This window comes from Zootoca vivipara, chromosome 9 (genome assembly GCF_963506605.1).
Source record: "Zootoca vivipara chromosome 9, rZooViv1.1, whole genome shotgun sequence".
Taxonomy (NCBI): Eukaryota; Metazoa; Chordata; class Lepidosauria; order Squamata; family Lacertidae; genus Zootoca; species Zootoca vivipara.
This window is the reverse complement of record NC_083284.1, coordinates 36,320,288-36,342,535: the sequence shown is the minus strand read 5'-3', so window position 1 is coordinate 36,342,535 and position 22,248 is coordinate 36,320,288. Positions and strand designations below refer to the sequence as shown.

General features: G+C 42.5%; 1 protein-coding gene and 1 long non-coding RNA gene across 3 annotated transcripts in view; one reads left to right on the top strand and one right to left on the bottom strand.

The window, feature by feature from the left end:
• Positions 1-2,235, bottom strand: part of USP38 (ubiquitin specific peptidase 38) — a 26,293-nt gene extending 24,058 nt beyond the window's left edge. Inside the window, exon 1 of the mRNA XM_035112115.2 lies at positions 2,062-2,235. Coding sequence (XP_034968006.1) covers positions 2,062-2,084 — 23 coding nt within the window. The 5' untranslated portion in view covers positions 2,085-2,235. The remainder of the gene's footprint in view (positions 1-2,061) is intronic.
• Positions 1-22,248, top strand: part of LOC132592637 (uncharacterized) — a 26,115-nt gene extending 3,867 nt beyond the window's left edge. The window contains exons 2-4 of one of the 2 annotated variants that reach the window (XR_009558137.1): positions 9,040-9,126; positions 20,187-20,290; positions 21,980-22,248. This is a non-coding gene — a long non-coding RNA (uncharacterized LOC132592637). Of the gene's footprint in view, positions 1-2,219; positions 9,127-20,186; positions 20,291-21,979 lie in introns of those variants that run through there. The other variant, XR_009558136.1, reaches the window with a different exon arrangement.

The window sequence follows — 22,248 nt, the reverse complement described above, 5'->3', positions numbered from 1 at the left end:
CTGCTTGTCATCCAATAAGATTAAGATCCTTTGTACATTCAATAAGATCCTTTGTACAACTCCACCCTCGTGCAACACTCTTGCTCTGTCTAAGAGCTGCTGCTTCATTTCAGGCTGTGAGGTTATTTCACAGAGCTGGAGCAGGAGTATACAGGGCTTCCAGAAAATGTTGCTGCGAGAGGCAAAGGACAAGATGCCTCCTCCATCCACATACAGAAACTGATAGGACTGGCACTTGAATATCACTTAAACACTGTAGACAACAAGACAGTATCTTTAGCTGTACCTGAGAGCAGGAAGCTAGCTTAGGGGTTAAAGGACAGACTTTGTTGCACACAGAGCTCTTTATTCTAACATCACTGCTGCTTCCCAGCATCTGCTACCTGAAGCAGATGCCTCATTCTGGCTAAGGATAGGGACGTTCCTGAGAATACAGATCCTTTTATGCCAGTTTTGACAGGAGTTTTGACACAAGATCCTATCTGTGTAGTAGAATATAGGCTCAGGTTCCACAGCTCATAGTAGCATCCTCTAAATGAATCCTTTCACCTTGGTTTTAGTGCAAACCAGATTCTGTGCTCCTAGGTCTGTTCTAGGGAGACTATTCTAAAATTAAATTATTCAGATTGCCCTTCAGAGAAAAAAACTCTTGGCTGTAAGCCTATTTATACACACTTGACTCTTTGAACTCAGTGGGCCATGCTTCTGAGTAGACTTGTATAAGATTGTGTTTGCGTCTCATATTCATCACAACTTAATGAATACTTATCAATTCTGGGATAGAGGAATCTTGCTTTCTGTAGTATCAGTTTAGTGGTTTTTTTATAAATCTTATTTGCTTCATGAGACTTCTTTTTGTTATTTTTAATATCATGGTACAGTTGCGAACATTAAAGCCTCCAGTTTTTTTGTAAGCATATGGATTGCAGTTCCAAACACAAGGCACATCTTATTTAACTCTCCTCTTGTCCACAGGATATAGGATTAGGAACCCACTATAGACTTGCTGTTAGGACTGAAGGATGAGATAGCTCTCTGCACTAGTGAAACATTACTTGGTCTTCCTTACTCCAATCTGTATTTCTGCCATTCTACCAATACTGACTGAGAGATGTTTCTAACTTCTGTGAAATGGATGCCCCTGTGGCTAAAGGGATGAGTGAACATGCACATGCAGATATTGGCATTTACCCCCCATAGAATTCTATTTGCATTTCTTATTATACTTCTCCTTGTCCCACAGAAGGTAGAACCTAGGTTTCCCCATATCAATCCATAACTTGCAAGTTATGGATTAAATCCATAACCCTTGCAAGTTCAGATTCAAATTTGGGGAAAGAAAAGCAAGAAGAAAACTGTGCCTTCTCCACAACCAGGAGACCAGGTCCAAATCCCCACTCAGCCATGAAGCTCATTGGGAGGCCTTTGGCCAGTCACTGTCTCTCAGCCTAACCTGGGCTTGGTAGGATACAGTGGAAAGAGGGAGAACCATGTATGCCACCTTGAGCTCCTTGGAGAAAAGTAGGATATAAATATAATAAATCAAAGTATTTAATGAAAAATGAACATGTCAGTCTCATGGGCTCATGCTACGGATATATCATCGCTAGATAATGAAATCTCTGCTGGTACACTTTATCTTAATTTACTGCTTTATTTTTCATCACCTCTTCTGAATGGCAGTTTTCATAATTATAAGTAGTGTAAGAATCATAACAAGGTTTCCGAAGTATTTCTCATCCTTTGTAAGGTTGCTATTTACCAAGGTCAAGTCTTTTCTAAGCTTGTCTTAATACTAATTTCTCCATAGATTTACCCTTGTGTAATATTTACAGCATTAAATATAACACCTTGGATCCATAGGCTGCAATTACCAACTCCCGTGAACCAGGCTACACCCAAAGCTTCATCTATTTCACCTTTGGTCCACTTAACATAGGCTATGTAGGGCCTCCAGATTATCTAATCTGCTGGTTTTCTGAACAGGTCTAACTAGCTTCTTGGGTACTTTATACTCTGTCACAAACATGTATGCCATACAGAAATGATATCTAAACCTACCGTGAAAATATGCCTATTCCCATTTTGGCCCAATCTTCCCTTTTCTTGTCTGGATGATCTCAAAATAATCAGCATGCAACCTTGGGTTTATGAGCTGGACATTTGTATATCCTTGGCAATGATGGAAAGAAAGACTGTCCAGAATTAACAGCAGGCATGGTGTGAATCTTTAATCCCAAGGACTCTGCTCTGATAGCTCCCAAAATTTTTGTTCAAATGGTTCCCAGGTTTTAAAGCCTAAGCTCCTCCCCACTAATTAGGGCCAGTCTCATAGAATCACAATCTGTTTAACCTGCTGGGCATAATTTTGATTGTGGATAATGGGAAGAATATTCATGCATTTGTTATGAAGATTATTCATGACAACTCATCATTAGAATACTTCTGGTGATGAGCATCGGGACTCAATCATTGTGTTGTTGAACACAAATGGGCAAAGTGTCAGTTGCTGAAGAACAACTTTCACATTTGTTCTTGTTTAGTCGTTTAGTCGTATACGACTCTTCGTGACCCCATGGACCATAGCACGCCAGGCACTCCTATCTTCCACTGCCTCCCGCAGTTTGGTCAAACTCATGTTCGTAGCTTTGAGAACACTGTCCAGCCATCTCGTCCTCTATCGTCCCCTTCTCCTTGTACCCTCCATCTTTCCCAACATCAGGGTCTTTTCCAGGGAGTCTTCTCTTCTCATGAGGTGGCCAAAGTATTGGAGCCTCAGCTTCAGGATCTGTCCTTCCAGTGAGCACTCAGGGCTGATTTCCTTTCACATAGCAAGTGGCTAAATCCATTCTGTCCTGATGGCCACTGTCCTGTGATCTTTGGGTGAAGGGTGATGTTTAAATTTTGATGATGATGATGGTAGTTATTATTCTCCTATTCCCCTCCCAGATCTACCATTTCCATAGTAGCATAACAACCAGCCCCTCTTCCCAGGGAACTTGGGGAACTTCAGCTCTGTCAGGCAAACAAGGGTCTCCTAACAACACTCAACACCCTTGGCAAACCACATTTCCCAGGATTCTTTGGGGGAAGCTATTACAGCTTTAAGTGTATAGTGCTGATGGTGCCTTTGTTTCAGTGTCACTAATGATTTAGATAACAAAGTTCCTTATCTCAAAATGGGAACTAGTGTTGATACAGTAGTGTCCACCATCATGACTTTGCTGGTCTAGTGTCTTGGACTGACTCATGATGATGTCAGCACATTACCACAGACTGTGACACCACAGTGACACAACTGCCCTTAGATCTGACCCTAAACAACTATTTGCCAGGTAGCAACACATAAAGAATGACTGTCAATTACTGGTGTGACTGCTTAGTTCTTTCCCACTTGTGAGATAGCACAGAATAGCTGAGACTATTGTAGTGGTTTCGGAAATAGTATGGGAAAGAAATGCACTGTGAGAAGGAGTTTAAAAGCAGAGGGGAAATTGGTTTGGAAACATGAAGGCAATAAAGTAGGAACAACGGGAACCAACAGCAGATAGTCTCGTACAAGTTGTTCATCATCAGCAGTGCTATATGCAAAGTAGAAAGAATAGCTACCTTTATTAAAGACATACGTACAACTTTGAGAAAGGCATTTGCCATTTTGCTCCTGTGACTAGGCATGGTGGTTAGACCAGTGCTTTTTATCAGCCAGAACTTACCAGTAAGTACTCAGTTCTGGCACCTCTCACGTGGGCGCCATTGCCCTTATAAGAGAACAAGGGAGGCATTCATGGTGAGTTCTGACACTTCTTTTTCTAGAAAAATAGCACTGGGTAAGACCCCTTGAATAATACAATAAATGGAAAAAGAAGACAGGCAGGACAATCCTACAGATGGCTGCTGTTATCCCCAATCGTCAGTGTAGGGGTTGCCAACCATTTGGGGGATGTGAGCACATGTTGAATTCTGTGCAAATGTTGTGGGTTGGCCACTTCTATCCACATTCTCCTATAGAGCAAGTCTCACTGCCTCGCACCCCACATTCCCTGCCATGGCTATATTTTTGGGTTCAGACATAAATATTTGCAGAGTGTCTCTGAGTCCAAATAGAAATATAAAATGTGTGTTGGAAGAGCATGTGGCTTTGAGATTTGGGGTGGAATTTGTTTTTTAAAATACAGTAGCTTCATTCATTTTTGCACTTATATTCCCCTTTCCTCCAAGGAGGTCAAGGTGGCACACACATTTCTCCTCCTCTCCCTTTTGTTCTCACAATAATCCTGTGAGGTACATAGGTTAAACTAAGAGACTTAAAGTCAACCAGTGAGCCTCATGGCTGAGTGGAGATTTGAATCCTGGTCTCCCAGGTCAGCACTCTAACCACTACACCACACTACTTGACATTCTCTTTGGATGAGCTGTGGACCCTCCTCCACTGGTGACATCATTTAATCTATCTCATGATCTCAGCTAAACACAGCACAAATGTATTGCTAAGACAAGCTTATAGCACCTCCTGCATTATCGCTAATGCCATAGCCCAGAGGCCAGGAGAGCCTGCTGCTACAGCTAGCAGAGCATATGTAGATAAGGGTTTTAATGCACTGGCAGCCCAAATAGCAGTAGCCTACAAACTGCTACCCTTTCATTTTGGAAAATTCCCAGGGCTATGTAGAGAAGAAAGACTGCCATTCCAGTTATAGTAGCCAGCAGGTTCAATTGACAATGGCTGGGAGGAACTGTACGTGTGGCAGATCCCTCAGGAAAATAATTCAAGGCAGCCCTTGCTGCATGGACAATGGTGCCAAAGAGATACTCACCTGGATTTAGTTGGACTTATGAATTAGAAGTCCTATTCATTTCAATGGGAACTAACGTAATAGAATCAAGGACTTGGAAGAGCCCCAATGGTCATCTAGTCCAACCCCCTGCAATGCAGGAATCTCAGCTAAAGCACCCAAGACAAACCCCTGCTTAAAAACCTCCAATGAAGGAGAGTCGACAACCTCCCAAGGGAGTCTGTTCTACTGTTCAAACTTGCCCCATTCATTTCAATGACACCTAAATTCAATTACCAGTAACTTAATATTCATCTAACTCAATGCTAATAGCACTTCACCCAATATGTCTGTATTGATGTCTGTGTGAGAAGAACAAGTTGCTTGTTTGTTTGTTTTGCAAGGGAACCATCTGAGAATGCAAGAATGAACACTGCAACAAGAAGTTTATAGGAACTAACTCGCACATGGCCCAAGCAGTGTTAGTTCCAGCCATCCTGGAATAGTTTTAATCTCTGTTCAACAGAGATGTGACCAACACCCACTATGTAAGATGCTGACCCACTGGTAGGTGGATGAGAAAGATCATTAGCTTTCCACCCATCTACAAACGGATAGTATTTTTGGCATGTGTTTGTGAAGTGTTTACTGAAGACATGTGGCATGAGATTACTTTGAGACAACCCAGAGCCATTTTTGTCCGCATAAATACAAAATTACTGTAATTTTAAACTCCAATATTCACATTGTATATGCTGCATAAATACCGCTGTTCCTGCATTAATTTGCACCTAGATAAACATAGATGCTGGTTCTTGAGAATATACCTTCCTTTGGCTCTCCCATTTAATGACACACGTTTAACAAAACAAGAATTGTAATGCTGATACAATCTCTTTCAGGCCTTTGTATTGGTCTAAACGCAATGGAAAGCAGGGCATTTATAAAGAAACACTTTTTGAAAAATGATCCATTTGAATCTGCTCGGATACCTGCTGTGGAAATAGCCTGTTTATATAAATGGTGTTATACATCAGTATAGATAGCTCTCTGTCAGGGAATAGTAAAAATAGATTGGCTGCAAAGTCATCTGTGACTCAGAAATTAGATGGAATAGTGGACTCTGCAAGAGCTAACTGTGCGGCATCTGCTAGAAAGTATTATGTGCACGCACACTCTGCTGAACCTGTCCTGAAAGATGTATCAAACATTGCACAATTTCTTAAAAGAATTCATTCATCAAGTGAAAATGAACTAAAGTAGATTGCCTACGGCTTTTCTTTTTATGCATAGTGATTTATATAAAAGTAGCCTTTTGGAGAAATAGCTTGTTGAACCTTCATGAGATTCTCAACTAACATTTTAGACATTATCCTTATGTAGATATACGAAAACACCACATTGACTAAGGGCTGGTTTGCACAATATAAATACCATGAGGGCTGCTTTAAATTGCTCCATAGCTATTACTACTTGATGAGTTTGTCTCCTCATGTGATCAGGCAGCTTTTGACAAGCCCTCACAAGTAGCCATCAAGAAGAGTTTGTAGTGGTATGGTAAACATCACCAGTCCCACACAGCTCTAGCAATGTCTGCATGAAAAAACCACATGCATATGAACATTCATCAGCATTTTAGTGCAAAATTTCTCCTGATAAAAACATTTTTGCATGCCTTTTTGACTAATATGCACATTTTTTGCAAGCACTTTTCTCCAATATAATGCATTTTTATATGCTATTTTCACTAATGTATGCATGTACAGTCACACTTTACACTAGTATATCCATTTCTGTACACATTACTTGACTGGAGTGCTGTACTGCAAAATTTTCAGAAGTGTGATTTTTAAAAGATGCCTGTGTTTTGGAAAGTGTGAATTAGGTAAGTTTGCCTTTACATGCAAACTATCTAATTTCTCCTCCATCTCTAGCTGAATAAGAAATTTGTCATTGATTTCAGTGAAATTTATCACCAAGTAAGAGTGCTTAGAGATCACAGCTTAAGGATGGGTGTTGAAGATAGTATTTGAACAGCAATTCCCTAAAGTAGTCTACTAAGGGGTCTATCTCTGAGTTAGAGGAGAGATGCAATTTTCTCACTGTAGCACCCATGTCAAATGTGTGATATGCAGCAGAAACATCTGCACTAGCTGCAGGTTAAGGTTTTTGTCTGCCCTGAGATGTGGTATCTGAATGTACATTTTCAGATAAGAATGCACAGAATTCTCACGTGAATAGTACTAAAACAAGGATAACTGAGGGCAGAGGGAGATATTTGCTTGATTCAAAGAAGAAATACACCACCTTGTATGCTAAATTGCTAAAGGAAGTGCATTTGGAACAGTTGGGTATATTCACGAGCAGCACTAGTGTCTGGTTTCTTTTAATCAGAGATGAACACAACATTTTGTATTTCATTCTCTGTATCAGCTGAAATAGACTGAAGATAAATTCCTGTGAACAGTGTGATGATCCTGTAAAAAACAAATGCTGAACATTTCGAATAATTTGTCACCAGACAAATATACTGAGCCAGCAGAGCTTATTGAATCTGAATTATATGTCAAGATGAACTATGCACCTTTGTTTAGATCATACTCTCATTTAGAATAAAGCTATTTAGAATAAAGCAACCCAGTTTTCGACAAACCACATGGCCAAAGCAAGCAATGGGATCCTTTCTAAAACAATACAGTAGCACCTTGGCTTACGTTATGCTTGGGTAATGTAAACTTCGGGTTGCGAAAGTGGCTAACCCAGTAGTGTTTCGCTGCGCGCGCATGCGCAAAAGCAGCCCCTCCGGTTGCGGAAACCTAAGAACCTGACCAGAGCTCTGGAACGGATCCCGTCCGCAACCGGAGGTATTACCAATCACATTGTACATCAGGGTTGGGGAACCCGTAGCTTCCCACCTGTTGTTGGACAGCAACTTCCGCCAGCCCTGACCATTGGCTATGCCGGCTGGAGGAGATGGATGGAAAGCCACAGGTTCCCACCCTGTTGTTGACCTTCCACCATTCTCAGTGTGCTTGCAGGACATCCATGCGCACATGGAGCTTTCTGTATAGTCTTTTCCATTCAGTTTTGAAGATACCAAATACCACTTTTAATAAACACAGAGCCAGGCAGCCTGCTATTTACTGGAGAGTCAGCTGCAGAGGACGCAAGAAAAGAATGTCAAATTGGAACACAAGTTCTTGTGTTACTGAAGCATGCCATCATCACATTAATATTTCATTCAAATCAATAGAATTGATTTATTTGGTACACCAGTCACTGAGCACTCTAGGAATAGTGACCCACTAGAAATAGCCATCATCAGAAAAAGTCCAATGCACACTATTTTAAACAAGTTGCTCAACTCTTTTAATGTGCAACATCATTTTCTTATCGTAGTGACATTAAAAAAAGCCCATCAATTGGTGTGCCACTATTTCCGTCATTTTACAGATGGGGAAATTAATCTGAAAGCCATCAGTATGCCCAAAGACTTGTCCAAAGCAGAACAAGAACCTGAACTTACAGCCCACTATACTGTGCTAGCTTTCATGTGTATGTGTCATGGACTGGCTTGATGCAGAGGAGTGGTAGGAGGCACCAGCTGGAGAACCCCCAGAGGAAGAAGGCTTAGAGCCAGGGGATTTGAGGTGGGGTAACAATGAGTGGTCAGAGGGAGAAGAGGGAGTAGACCGGGGGAAGGAGGTGTTGGATAATGGAAAGGTATCAGGGTTTAGTGAGCAGAAAGAGGCTGTGGCAGAGAGCAGTCTAGAATCAGATGTGGAAGTGGAGGCTGGGAGGAGGTGAAGCCAAGAGGCAGAGTTGAGGCAGTCTGCTGAAGAAGCTAACGAGTCTCCCCCTTCCATAGCTGCCAAGTTTTCCCTTTTCTCGCGAGGAAGCCTATTAAGCATAAGGGAAAATCCCTTTAAAAGAGGGATAACTTGGCAGCTATGCCCCCTTCTGCTGTGACCATCTCCTCTCCCTGCTGGTCTCCCAGAACCCACATAGGTATGAAGAGGGCAGAGCAAAAACAAAATAGGGCAAAGAAGTCTCAGGCTGCTTGGGAAGACCCAGGTGAGGAGGAGACTTACAGAGCTGTAGGAAGGCAAGGACCTTGCACCTGCCTCATTGCAGCAAGACTTACGGGGAAGAGTTGCTGCGTTCAATAGGCATGAATTGTTTTGTTCCTTTGAATAAAGAGTTCACTTCACTGGCACCTTGTGAGTTACTGCTGATCCGGGACTGACTCTCATATTTACATTTGTAGGATCCAGAAGTTCATGATCAGGCCAGAGAAGTTGTGGTGGCGATGAAGGGCAACACAAGGGAGAATTAACTGTAGAAAAGAACTTTGGTATGATTCCTGTCAGTTTTATGTGAACTGTGATTACAAAGGCAAAGCTTTAGAGCAGGGGTGGGGGAATGGATCTGGCTGGCAGGCTGGATCCATATGTGCCCACTGCATGCCAACCTGTCAATCACCTTGATACCACAATGGCCTCAGGTGACTAGATTTTATTTGCGTGCAATGGTTTGAAATCAAACAGTGTGAGCAAAGGCACAGTGCTCTGCAGGCACACTGATCAGCTGTGCTACTGATCAGCTAGTTGGAGGTGCTTGAAAAGGTACAGGGCTCCACCAGTGTGGCAGGGTGGGCCTGCAAACTCTGCTTTGGGCAAGGAGCCACATCTTTTCCTGCCCCACACAATTCCATAGATGATGTCAGGTGCAGGCCAGATGGGTAGGTCTCTTGGGTCTCCTTTGGGCCAGATCCTCCACCACTGCTCTAGGACGAAAGAGTAATGCATTATGAATCAAAATGCATTCCTTCACAAACAAAAAGGAAGCAATCAATATTGTTCAAGTAATAAATATGAATGCAGGAACTTATCATTTATTCAGCAGCACTCTAACACAGCTGAGTCAGACATGCAGTGACATCCAGACCCAACACTGTTCAATTCATCCACGCACTTCATGTTTTACTCTCTCTGTGAACAGAGCAGTAAAGGAAACTTGGGATTTGTCTAGAAAGGATGAAACAGAACCAGTCTGAAATGATTTTGAATAAGAAAGCCAGAAAGAGGAACTAACGATTATCACCATTGTGATGCAGCTGCTAAAACATGGAAAAATAATAAGGGGGAGGGGAGAGAAAGAAATATGAAATCCCCTAAAATAAGGAGAGAGAAGGAGAGGTTTGTTTTTTAAGTGACAGATTGTTGTAGATTCAGGAAATGTATTAAATAGCAGTGCAATAATATAGATGAGCTTAGCGGGCACAGAAGAGTGTTTCAGACCAGTTCAAAGAAAGAATTGCCATTGTTTCTTGATCTTGCAGCAGCTGCATGGGGCATTCACAAAAGCTACCTAGTATAAGATATGTGGGATATTGCATGTAGTCTTCCCCCTGTTAATCAAATATTCAAACACAATGATGTGATTTTTTGAAAATGTGACTTCTTTTCAGAGCTGCATGAGAGGGTCAGGATAAAATAGGGAAAAGATTGGTTGAGGGTTTATTTCATGTTTTACTGCAAAAACACTTGCTGTGAATTCCATTATAAAAGGAATGTTTGTGTCTCCGATTGCCATGGTATCTGATTATACAATGTATTGAATGAAACAATTCTTGTGGGCTTCTATGATGGGTAAGCAACCTTTTTTTGCACCTGAGAGACATTGTGTGCTGGTGGACATAGCCAGAGACACAAATTACAATCACATAGCGCACCCCTCCCCCCACCTTGCAGGGTAGAGTAAGGTTACCAGATGTTTTTCAAAATATCTGGGGACACTTTTTTAAAAAAAGAGAGAGAAAAGTTATTTAAAAAAGTTATTTAAAGAAATAATTAAGAGGTAATATCTTCTCTTCTGTGGTCTCCTCTGTTGCACAGCCTTCCTCTGGGCCCCAGCCTGCTCTCTTGAAGCACTAGCCGCCGTGGAGTAGGCTTGGGCTCAGCCAAGTGTTCTTGCCCTCCCGGTGCTCTCCTACCTCTCCTCCTCAGCAGCAGCGGTGCGGCAAGGTCGGAGCTCCCCTCTTTTTTCTCCTTCCTCTTTCTCTCTCTTCCTTCTCTTCCTCCTCTCCCCCTTCTTCCTGCGTCGGCTCCTGGGTTTTCCTGGCCGCAGAGCACCGCTGGGCAGTCGGCTGGGTGGCCGGGTGCTTTTGCTCCCGGCTTGATTTGGGTCGCGGGGTGTTTGTGTCAGCAGTTCCCCCAGTTGACGTGCCGGGCGTCCCTGGTTTCCCCTCGGTAGTGGCAGCAGCAGCAGCAGTCTCAGCAGCCTGGAGCCAGCCTGGAAGCGCAGTTGGCTCTGGCTGGCTTCAGGAGCTGCTTGCTGCCATGCCTTGCCGGAAGTCCCCATATGATGTGTCTTGTGCCGTTGAACCAATCACGCAACATTCATTCCCTACTAACAAATCTACAACACTTAAAATATAAACCCAGGGACATTAAATGAAATCTGGGGACATTCCGGGGACATATTTTGTCCGGGGACATATTTGTAAATCTGGGGACTGTCCCTGGGAAACGGGGACATCTGGTAACCATAGTCTAGAGCAGGCATGTCAAACCTGCGGCCCTCCAGATGTTTTGGCCTACAACTCCCATGATCCCTAGCTAGCAGGACCAGTGGTTGGGGAAGATGGGAATTGTAGTCCAAAACATCTGGAGGGCCGCAGGTTTGACATGCCTGGTCTAGAGGGAACATGATTTGCATGTGAAAAATAGCACACAGGGTGGGTCCTCCTTGCCTGCCACCCTCCCCATCACAAACACATTTTGCTCAGCCTATCAGTTTGAGAGGCTGGGAGGACCACAGTTTGCATGGGGATTATGGCGCAGAGACTTGAAGGGGTGTACGGTACTTTTGGCAAAAAGGCAGAATATTTCAGTAGCAAATGCATAGGCCACACTGAAGGCCTCTGAGAGTAGCAGGTTGCCCACATGTGCCACTTGAAATGGAGGTGTTGTTAGTCTCCTTACAGATGAGCAAAATTAAACAGCAGAACCTATGACAGAGCCAGGAATCAAATGTAGAGAATCTTTTAGGGTGTCTCCAGACTCTCTGAAGGAGGGATTAAAACACATACTGTGAAATATAGATCTGTGCAATTAAAGTGGTTTACAGCTCTCTTGTCACCCTATGACAAATCCACTTCAAAAAAAGAAAATTGCCTTTTTGCGGTTTGGAAAGTGATGGGGAAAGGCATTAAAAAGTGTGGAATGAACAAATGATTTAAAAGAGAATGCATGAACACTGCACAAGGAAACCAGGGACTCAGCTATACAGCTGCAAATAAAACGTTTTGTGTTGTAAAGTGCAATATACAAATGTGACACTAGATGGCAATGGTGAGCTATGGCAAATTCAATATATTTTTCAAAATGTTTTTCAAAAAAGCATTTTCACAGTGTTTCTTATATGTGGGTAGATTCCACCCAGGATGAATCCTTGTTTTGTATAACTTCAACAACAAATCAGAACAAATACTTAATAAAAGCTGGACATAGCCTCACCTCTGCATACATTTTGGGCAAGTAAATCAGAATGACTGTTCAATAAGGTCATCTGGAGAAGCCCTTAAATATAAAAAATGGGTTTGTTGTACAAGAGTTCCAAATGAATTTCAGTTGCACAACCTGAATCTGCTGGTATGTGAATCCCACCTAAAAAGAGTGACAGAAGTGCCCTTGGACACCAATAGGCCACAGGAGTCCATGTAATACTTCTTGATTTCTATAAAAGCTTTTAGGTAAGAGCAACTAGAACAAATGGTAGAAGGTTAGAGTGATTGGAAAGATTACAACCGAGGGCTCTGTGCTTTAAGAGATCAGAGGACTATTATTCCTGGAATAATCACAATTTATGGCTATTTTACGGGACTCCATTTGTGAAGTTGTGACCATTTATGATTGTTAGCGTTACCTATTATAGCTCTGGCAGTATATATAATGAATACAGAGAAAATATTTCTCGCAGCAGTGTTTTGTTGCCTTAAATCATTAATTTCCCCAAACACAGATAAATGGTTTTATTTGTCTGAATCATTAATCTTTGGTTCCTTGCTAAATTGGATCACATTACATAGTTATACCATGTGAAATTCAGCTGATTAAGAATACCCTAGAGATTCTGAGGGGAAGAATTACAGTACACACTTCATTTAGATATATGAAGCCAAAGGTTTTGCAGATAATGCTTTGTGAAACTGACAATTCAGGAGGAATTTACCCAAGGGGAGAAGGTGTATCTTGCAGCCCAGAGGATGATCAGGAGAGAGAGTGAGAGTGCCTTTTCTCATTGAGTCTAGGTTAGGGCGTTGCTGATGTACAGGAAGTGGTGGGGTAGCAGGGACTGATACTAAATAAAACTGTTCTATTGGCACCTACCGGTAGCTGTTGCAACATGTCATTCTGCTCCTTGTTTGGTGTGATCCCTTGTCCAGACAGCTTCCCTGCTTCTTTGGAAATTCTGTCAGTGACCTGCTGCTGGACGGCTTATTGACCTTGCTGATTTAAAAAAAGGAACTGACATTGTGTAAGATGATGGTAGGCACAGGACACCCAGAAAGCAAGCAAGCAAGCAACAGGCAGGGCAGGTGGCTGTTCAGAATTCAATTAATTTTGCTCTTGCTACTCTATATAGTTCTCCAGCTCTGAACTTCAATAAACCTACAGGTAGACACAGATTGATGGAGTTCAGAGCTAGCTGAAAGTTTGTTCTAATAGGACAATGTGAAAACAGTAAGTGTGGTGACTAAGGGGAAAAAACATGAGAATCACAAAATATGAGCTAGTTTGGAAGTGGAATAATGGGAATAGTGGAAGTGGGATAATTTGGAGATACAGCATCTTTGCTGAAGAACTAATTGCCAAAATTGGAGGCTTAGTATTAGATAATTTGGCATTTAGCAAAAGAAGGAAAGGAAAGGAAGGATGGTAGGGAGAGAGGGAAAGAGGAGAGGAGAATACAGAAGTATTTATTTGAGCCTAGAGCATTCTGAATTGAATTCAGCTTTGGGCTTCATTTTTTAAAGGATACCTTCTCCCACACCTAAAGGTGCCGAGCACCTGGAGAGGGTTGTTTTCCAGGCTTCCTTTTTGCCTGCTGTTCAGTTTTATTGTTGTTGTTGTTGTTGTTTAGTCGTTTAGTCGTGTCCAACTCTTCGTGACCCCATGGACCATAACACGCCAGGCACTCCTGTCTTCCACTGCCTCCCGCAGTTTGGTCAAACTCATGTTTGTAGCTTCAAGAACACTGTCCAGCCATCTGGTCCTCTGTCGTCCCCTTCCCAACATCAGGGTCTTTTCCAGGGAGTCTTCTCATGAGGTGGCCAAAGTATTGTAGCCTCAGCTTCAGGATCTGTCCTTCCAGTGAGCACTCGGGGCTGATTTCCTTCAGAATGGATAGGTTTGATCTTTTTGCAGTCCATGGGAATCTCAAGAGTCTCCTCCAGCACCATAATTCAAAAGCATCAATTCTTCGGCGATCAGCCTTCTTTATGGTCCAGCTCTCACTTCCATACATCACTACTGGGAAAACCATAGTTTTAACTATACGGACCTCTGTTGGCAAGGTGATGTCTCTGCTTTTTAAGATGTTGTCTAGGTTTATCATTGCTTTTCTCCCAAGAAGCAGGCGCCTTTTAATTTCGTGACTGCTGTCACCATCTGCAGTGATCAAGGAGCCCAGGAAAGTAAAATCTCTCACTGCCTTCATTCTTCCCCTTCTGTTTGCCAGGAGGTGATGGGACCAGTGGCCATGATCTTAGTTTTTTTGATGTTGAGCTTCAGACCATATTTTGCGCGCTCCTCTTTCACCCTCATTAAAAGGTTCTTTAATTCTTCCTCACTTTCTGCCATCAAGGTTGTGTCATCTGCATATATGAGGTTGTTGATATTTCTTCCGGCAATCTTAATTCCAGTTTGGGATTCATCTAGTCCAGCCTTTCGCATGGTGAATTCTGCATATGAGTTAAATAAGCAGGGAGACAATATACAACCTTGTCGTACTCCTTTCCCAATTTTGAACCAGTTTTATTATACCCTCCCCCAATTGCCCCTAAAAGCTCATGACTTGGGGCCTGGCTATAATAAATTATTAGGGAAAAAAAATTATTGTACATCTTATGTTATGGGATAATTGTAGCCTATGAAGTACTTTAGGCTAGTGCCAAGCTTGCATTATGTTTGTGTGTGTATGACCTTGGCTTTGTATTGAAGTTTCTAGGTGCCAGAGCTATACAAATTATGAATATTTACATTGGTTCACTCACTCTGAAAACTACATTTATTGCAATAGACTGTATATCTGAAAGTTTTAGCATGTCTGCTTCAATGGACATGGATTTATTGTTCACTCCACATCTAACCTGACAGCTGGAGCTCTGAATTACTAGGGGGTGTTGATCTAAATGTGTATGTTACTTGAGAATTGTTCTCATATGACCCAGCTTCCCCATTTTACAGTAACAGGAAGGACTTTACCTTAAGGATACATTTTGTTTTAATGCCCAGTAACTTTATTTTCTAAGACAGCTGTGCTATGCCAGTGCTTATGTTTATATTATTGGTTCTATTGCTATAAAGTCACAATTCTAAAAATGTTAACCCCCCCCCAGCTACCTACAATACAAATCAGCACCTAAAACACAAGCAGAATACAATCAATATAACATGAAACACAAAAAGCATAAAAATCAATATAAAACCAGCAAAGGGTATTAACTAATGCAATATTGTTTAAAGTTCACATATTCTGCCTTTTGTATGTTTAAAGGCCTGAGTTAATAAAATAATAATAATTTTGGTAAATGTCTGTAACATAGGAGCCTGGTGAGTCTCTCTGGTAAGGGCATTCTATAAATGGGGCACCCCCAGGAAAGATCCTCTCCTTAGGGACCACCTGCCACACTTTATCAGGTGGAGAACCTGCAGGGAGGCTTCCAAGGAAGACCTCAAAAAATGGGACACTGCTTGTGGGAGAAGCGGATCTTTCAGGAAACCTGGTCCCAAGCTGTCTACTTGGTATTATGATTGCCCGGTGGCAACATCAAGAGCACCGTAAGAGCAAGGAGAGGCATGACAGATCTGAACACCTTTCTGCTTGCTACGGCTGACACAAGATAATTACATGGTGACTGATAATAGCCAGACAGATTACTTTGTTTTTTATTGCAATGCATTATGAAAAGTTTCAATAAAACTTTCCAAAAAAGAAACAGAGAAGAGAAGAATAGAAAAGAAAAGAAAAGAAACCGTAACAGAGGAAGGGTTCGGGAAGAGGCAACAGAAGTTTAAATGACAGCCAACCCACAGAGACTCTTATAACTGCTCCACCAATCATAATGGAGCTCTTGATGGCATCCACACTTGAACACACAGTGATGCTCTCACATTAGTCATGCACAGAAGGCATCACACACAGTGAGATGAAACCACTCTACACATATAGCACAAGTGTTCTAGTAGTGCTCTGTCCAGCACTGGCTTCCATAGGCCATTATTTAGGAATGTGGGAAGAAATTTACATCCAGAAACGGTTGGGTTCCCTCAAACAGGAGTTCAGATCCCTTGATAATTAAAAACAACAAAACCAAACCAGAAGTAGACTTTTGCTGCAGGAACTTGCAGAGCTGATTGATTGCCATTTAAATAATGAAGGATTGCCATTTTAATAATAGGCAGCACTCATGGTCTGAAGAGTGTGTGCACAGGATTGGCTTGAATTAAAGCAGCAAATGCCCTGCCCCCTCCCTCCTGCTGCCTAATGTCAAGGTGCATAGTGCTCTATTGCTGGTCAAGTTATGGCTGGCACCACTCAAGGCAGAAACAATTATGCTATGTATTATTATCACAATAATTTTTATGGAATGTTGTGCAATGCCTCTGGAGGGCAATTGTGCTCTGAAATGTAGGTGCTAAATCATTTAATAAAATAAAATCTGAAATCCTACAAGTGCCTCTCCCCCCCCTGGCAGGAAAAGTACAATAAGAATAAATTAAACAATATAGCAATTTGCTGCCCTTTCAGGACTCCCAAGATAAGCTGGCTGTGTGGCTGCCTTACCCTGTCTAATGGTAGGGCTGGCCCTATCTGTAGATAAAGCTATAGCTCAGTGGGACTGCCCAGGCTTGGCACAGAAAAAAAAGCTATGGTTTCCAAGGAGAACAGAGCCAAACACACACCTGAGGCGGGGCAATCAGAGTAACTAGTACATGGACCAAGGGCTTCATTCAGGAAATTGCCTGATGTGTTTATGCCCCAGGAGATTTTGGATTTTTCACAGCCCCCTTCATCTCATGCAAGCCCCCTTCCCCTGTGTTGATGTGATTGATTGCCAGTGTCTGGTGGTTATTTTGCCAGCAAACCTTTTCATCAATCTTCCACCCTCTGCATCACAGCAGCGACACTGCTTGGTTATCACAATAGCAATAACTGGGATGGCTGTTAGAACTTCCCTCCTGATGGTCCTGCATGGTGGGTGTTGGATACGCCAAACATGGAACCATGTTGGGGTTTTAGGGGAGGAAATTCACTCCCAGCCTTCCATTGTGTGCACCATCTTGAAGACACCTGAGCTGAGTAATATGTGAGTGGGTGGCAGGAGAGATCCTTATCCAGTAATCTTCGTAAGACCAGAGGCAGAGTTGAAAGAGTCATAGTTTTTATTGAACAATATCAGTTTGGGGAGAGTTCTGACAAGTGCTGCACAGAAACCTATTCTCCAATTTCTTGAAAGTGTTCTTCGCCTATGTGTATACCTCTTTCTCAGAGCGTTTTAGAATTTCTTTATAATTTCAGTCCGTGCAAGGCTGAATTGGAAGGTAGCTGAGGGTGGCATGTGTGGTTTGTCTTTCCATTAAATGTTTCTATGTGACAATAGGGAAGGGCCAAAGCTCAGTGGTAGATTATATGCTTTCCATGCAGAAAGTCCTAGGTTTAATCCCTGGCATTTCCAGGTAGGGCTGGGAATGACCCCTGTCTGAAATCCTGGACGGCTGCTTCTGGTCATCATGAACAATACCAAGCTGGATGGGCCCATGACTCTACTCTCAAGGAAAGAGAGGAGTAATATTGGTGGCAGCTTGAGATGTGGACAGAGAAGCATAAGAAGGAACAAGAAGCAGAGAGACAACTAAACTGAAAAGTATTTCCCAAATATATTCCTTCTATTTTTAATATAAATTTATTCTCCTGTAAATAATTCCAAGGATAGCTTTCATTATAAAGAACAGAAGTGCAGATCACAAGTAAATGATATTAAAAAACAAAGCAAAACACAATTCTAATGGCAGCTCTGTATCAGTGGAAAATCAACAGAGTGAAAGTTGATTATGTTAAAAGGCCTAGAAAAATTTAAAAGCCATTGCCTGACACTGCAATGGTATCAAGGCAGGCACCATTTCGGATGCCACAACTGAAAAGGCTTTCCCCTCAGCACCTTAGATGCTGGGGTAACCTCTGCTAAAGGTCCTCTGCTGAAGATCTCAAGGTATGAAGACAAGTACATAATAGGACTGGCACTTAGCCCCTTAAAGTCAAAAGCAGCACTTTGATTTGAACATGGAAGCAGAGCTGGAGCCAATGCAAATCTCCCTGGTGCTGTCCCATGGATAGCCAGAAGTGGTCTGATAAACAGTAGGGACAGCTCAGCTGCCCCTGAAGTTCAACCAATCTGTATCTGACACAGGAAATGACAAGCTGGAAGCAACCAACATCAGTCTGAGAGCATCAGTCCTCGGGAACAGGAAGAGGAATTGGAACCAGCTACTCATCTGTTAAGTCATTAATTAAACTCAGGAAAGATACAGCAATGCTTCACGCCCCATGAGTAATTAGGAAATTCATCGAAAGCACTTGCAGCATGCTCAGCTTGTCAAGTGATAAACACAGGGTGGGAAGAAATGGGGGAGGGAAGAGGCTTCCACTCTGCCCAGTGACAGACAGCTAATCCACACAGGCTGACTACCCGGCAAGCTTTAACAGCAAGGAGGACTGTTTGTCCTCCTTTCACAAATGGAAACTAGTACTGTTCATATATCCAACCATTAACAATATGTGGCTAGAGTCCTGAGATGTTGTTGAACTACAACTATTGACCAACCTAGCTATGATTGGATTTGGAGTCCAACAACATCTGGAGGGTCACTGGTTCCCCATCTCTACTGCAAGGTGTCAGAAAGTGTCATATGCTTTTTCTGTCTCCTGGCTACTTAAAGAGCTAGTGCCTTAGTTTATAGAATTGTAGAGTTGGAAGGGACTGTGAGGATCATCTAGTATAGAGCTTTCCAAACTTTTCATGTTGGTGACACACTTTTTAGACATGCATCATTTCGTGATGCATCATTTCGTGATGCAAATTCAGTTGTTGCATCATTTTGCAACACAGTAATTCAGTTTCACTAGCAGACCAGAGGTTAAACTAACCCCTTTCCAGCCCCAGGAGGAGTGTGGGGAGCGTGACACACCTATACACAACACACATGTTGCGACACACAGTTTGGAAAGCTCTGATCTAGTCCAACCCCCTGCAATGCAGGAATATGCAGCTGTCAGATACGGGGATCGAACCAGCAACCATGGCATTATCAACACAGTGCTCTAACCAGCTGAGCTATCCAGGCTGCCTTCTTCTGCAGCTATGGGCTTCTTTGGAGTAATGAGGTTTCCTGCTATGGGGCATCTCTCCTTCGGGCTCTCTTGAGTCTGCACACAGCCACCAGAATCTAGAAGCAGAAGTCTTTCCTTAGGGCAGGGGTAGGCAACCTAAGGCCCGTGGGCTGGACGCAGCCCAATTACCTTCTCAGTCCGGCCCACGGACAGTCCAGGAATCAGCATGTTTTTACATGAGTAGAATGTGTCCTTAATGCATCTCTGGGTTATTTGTGGAGCTTGCCTGGTGTTTTTACATGAGTAGTATGTGTGCTTTTATTTAAAATGCAACTCTGGGTTATTTGTGGGGCACAGGAATTCGTTCGCCCCCCCCATATATCCCCCCATGGTCTGAGGGACGGTGGATATCCCCCCCCATGGTCTGAGGGACGGTGGCTCGGCCCACAGCTGAAAAAGGTTGCTGACCCCTGCCTTAGGGCTCAGAAGAGGGGCAGCAGGCTCCAAGGTCTACAGACTCTAGAGCAGGCATAGACAACCTTGGCTAACAGGGCCAGTGGTCAGCATAGCTGCCAAGTTTTCCCTTTTCTCGCGAGGAAGCCTATTCAGGATAAGGGAAAATCCCTTTAAAAAAGGGATAACTTGGCAGCTATGGTGGTCAGGGATCATGGGAGTTGTAGTTCCAAAACATCTGGAGAGCTAAGGTTGCCTGTGCCTGCTGTAGAGGATAGGATTGTTGAATTAGTCCCACACCTTTTCGTGAAGCTCAGTGAACACATGTTTCTACTTTAAATGCAGATGCCAGCAGATTATATTGGCTACCAGGTGGTAATCCGGAAGGCCAGGTGATTTAGGGCAGCCTTGGGAAGACCTTAATTGCTGCTCAGTATCCTTCTCTGAAGGTAATTTCTCACACAGAAACAAACACTGCCAAATCCCTCAATTGCATCCCACAACAATAGGCTTGCAGGCAAAGGCAAGGAACCATCACAACAAGCTAATATTTGTGAGGAGGTATTCAATATTCACTGAAGTTCAAATAGCATGTTAAGGAAATGTTGGAAGCCAACAGTGTGTCAGATTATGGTTTAAATTTCCACTTAACCCAAAAGCTCACTGGTTGTCCTGGGACCAGTTATCACAATTTCTCGGGCTAGCCTACCTTAGAATTTTGTTGTGAAGATAGAACTACCAGTATGTACACAAATCCACTTTAAACAGTAAATAAAAAAACCAAGGGCTTTTGCATGTAGGAATTTGATGGAGAAATGTCCTTGAAAGTGTGAGATGAACAAATGATTACAGTACTGGGAAAATGTATAAACACCCCACAGCTAAATCAGGATGAATACTGAATAAACATTACTTGCAGGAGCCCCTGGGCATTGGCCATATCCTCAAATCCTGTCAGCTGTAACTTGGAGCTGGTTGGTGGTAGTGAATATTATTGGTTGGAGATCTCTAGTCCCCTCCCAATTCTGCAAAGAGGGAATGACTTCCATGCCATTTTAACTCTGAGGTACAGATAACTCTTCAACATTCTGCAATTTGTAAAGTTTTATTCATTGCCAACAGAAAGATAAAAATCTAAGGGCATCCTTCTGAGAACAAGCATTGCCTTCAAAATGATTCCTACTACAAGGGACCTCTGGCCCTATGAAGCTTTTTCTCATGACTAACCATTTGGGAAAGTTATTAGAAAAAGCAGAAGAGTTCATTATTATTTTTATCTACTTCATAACTTATTTATCACTGTCCTTGAGAGCCATCAGATAAACTCCTCCAAATGTAAAAGAATTCACCTCAAGCAGTGGATAAACATCTCTTCAACTAGAGCAGTTGACAAACAGGTTGACTTTCTTTGGGAACGTGTAGCAACTGAAACAAACTTGGGGGCCTTGTCAGCTCAATTAGCCATAACAGTGCAATTCTGGAGATATTACTCCCATGGTATTTTTCTTTTCTTTCATATTGCCAACAGTAACAAGGCTGCTTTGGCAGAATTGTCTTTATGAAAGGTTTCTTTAATTTCATTTCCCATAACCCATAAGCCAGGCTTCCTCAACCTCAGCCCTCCAGATGTTTTTTGCCTACAACTCCCATGATCCCTAGCTAGCAGGACCAGTGGTCAGGGATGATGGGAATTGTAGTCTCAAAACATCTGGAGGGCCGAGGTTGAGGAAGCCTGCCATAAGCCTTTTTTTTTTAAAAAAAGAAAAGAATAAGGCAGGCACTCCCAAACTTGGCTCTCCAAATGTTTTGGGACTACAACTCCCACCCATCATCCCTAGCTAACAGGACCAGTGGTCAGGGATTATGGGAATTGTAGTCCGAAAACATCTGGAGGGCCGAGTTTGGGGATGCCTGGAATAAGGTCACCCCAGTTATCTTATGCCTAAAATAAACTGACATCTTGCTGAAAATATTAAATATAAATATATAAATTATAAATATATGTATATATTTATAAAATATTAAATATTATTATTATAGCCTCCTACCTGGCACAAGGACTGGCTGGGGGGGGGGCAGACACATGTATTGAACCCTGAGCCACCAAGGAGCCCCAGCTTTCATCCTCTTTTTAACAGAGTAAGCCTGTTCAGGAGTGGGACCTCCCAGAGGAGGTAACAGAGATGCTCCTTTTTGCAGCTAGCCTGATGCCGAATAGAGGAAGATACTGGGGTAAGTTCCTTTAAGCACTTTTCTCATGTCCACATAATTTCATTCACTCCTCAAATGTGCTGCCTTTATGTAATAAATCATAATTTGCTGGCTTTGATATGTTTTACTTGGAAGATCCCTTGAAATAAATGCTTTCTTTCTACTGAAAAAACTTTTTTATTGCAGTTTCTTTTCT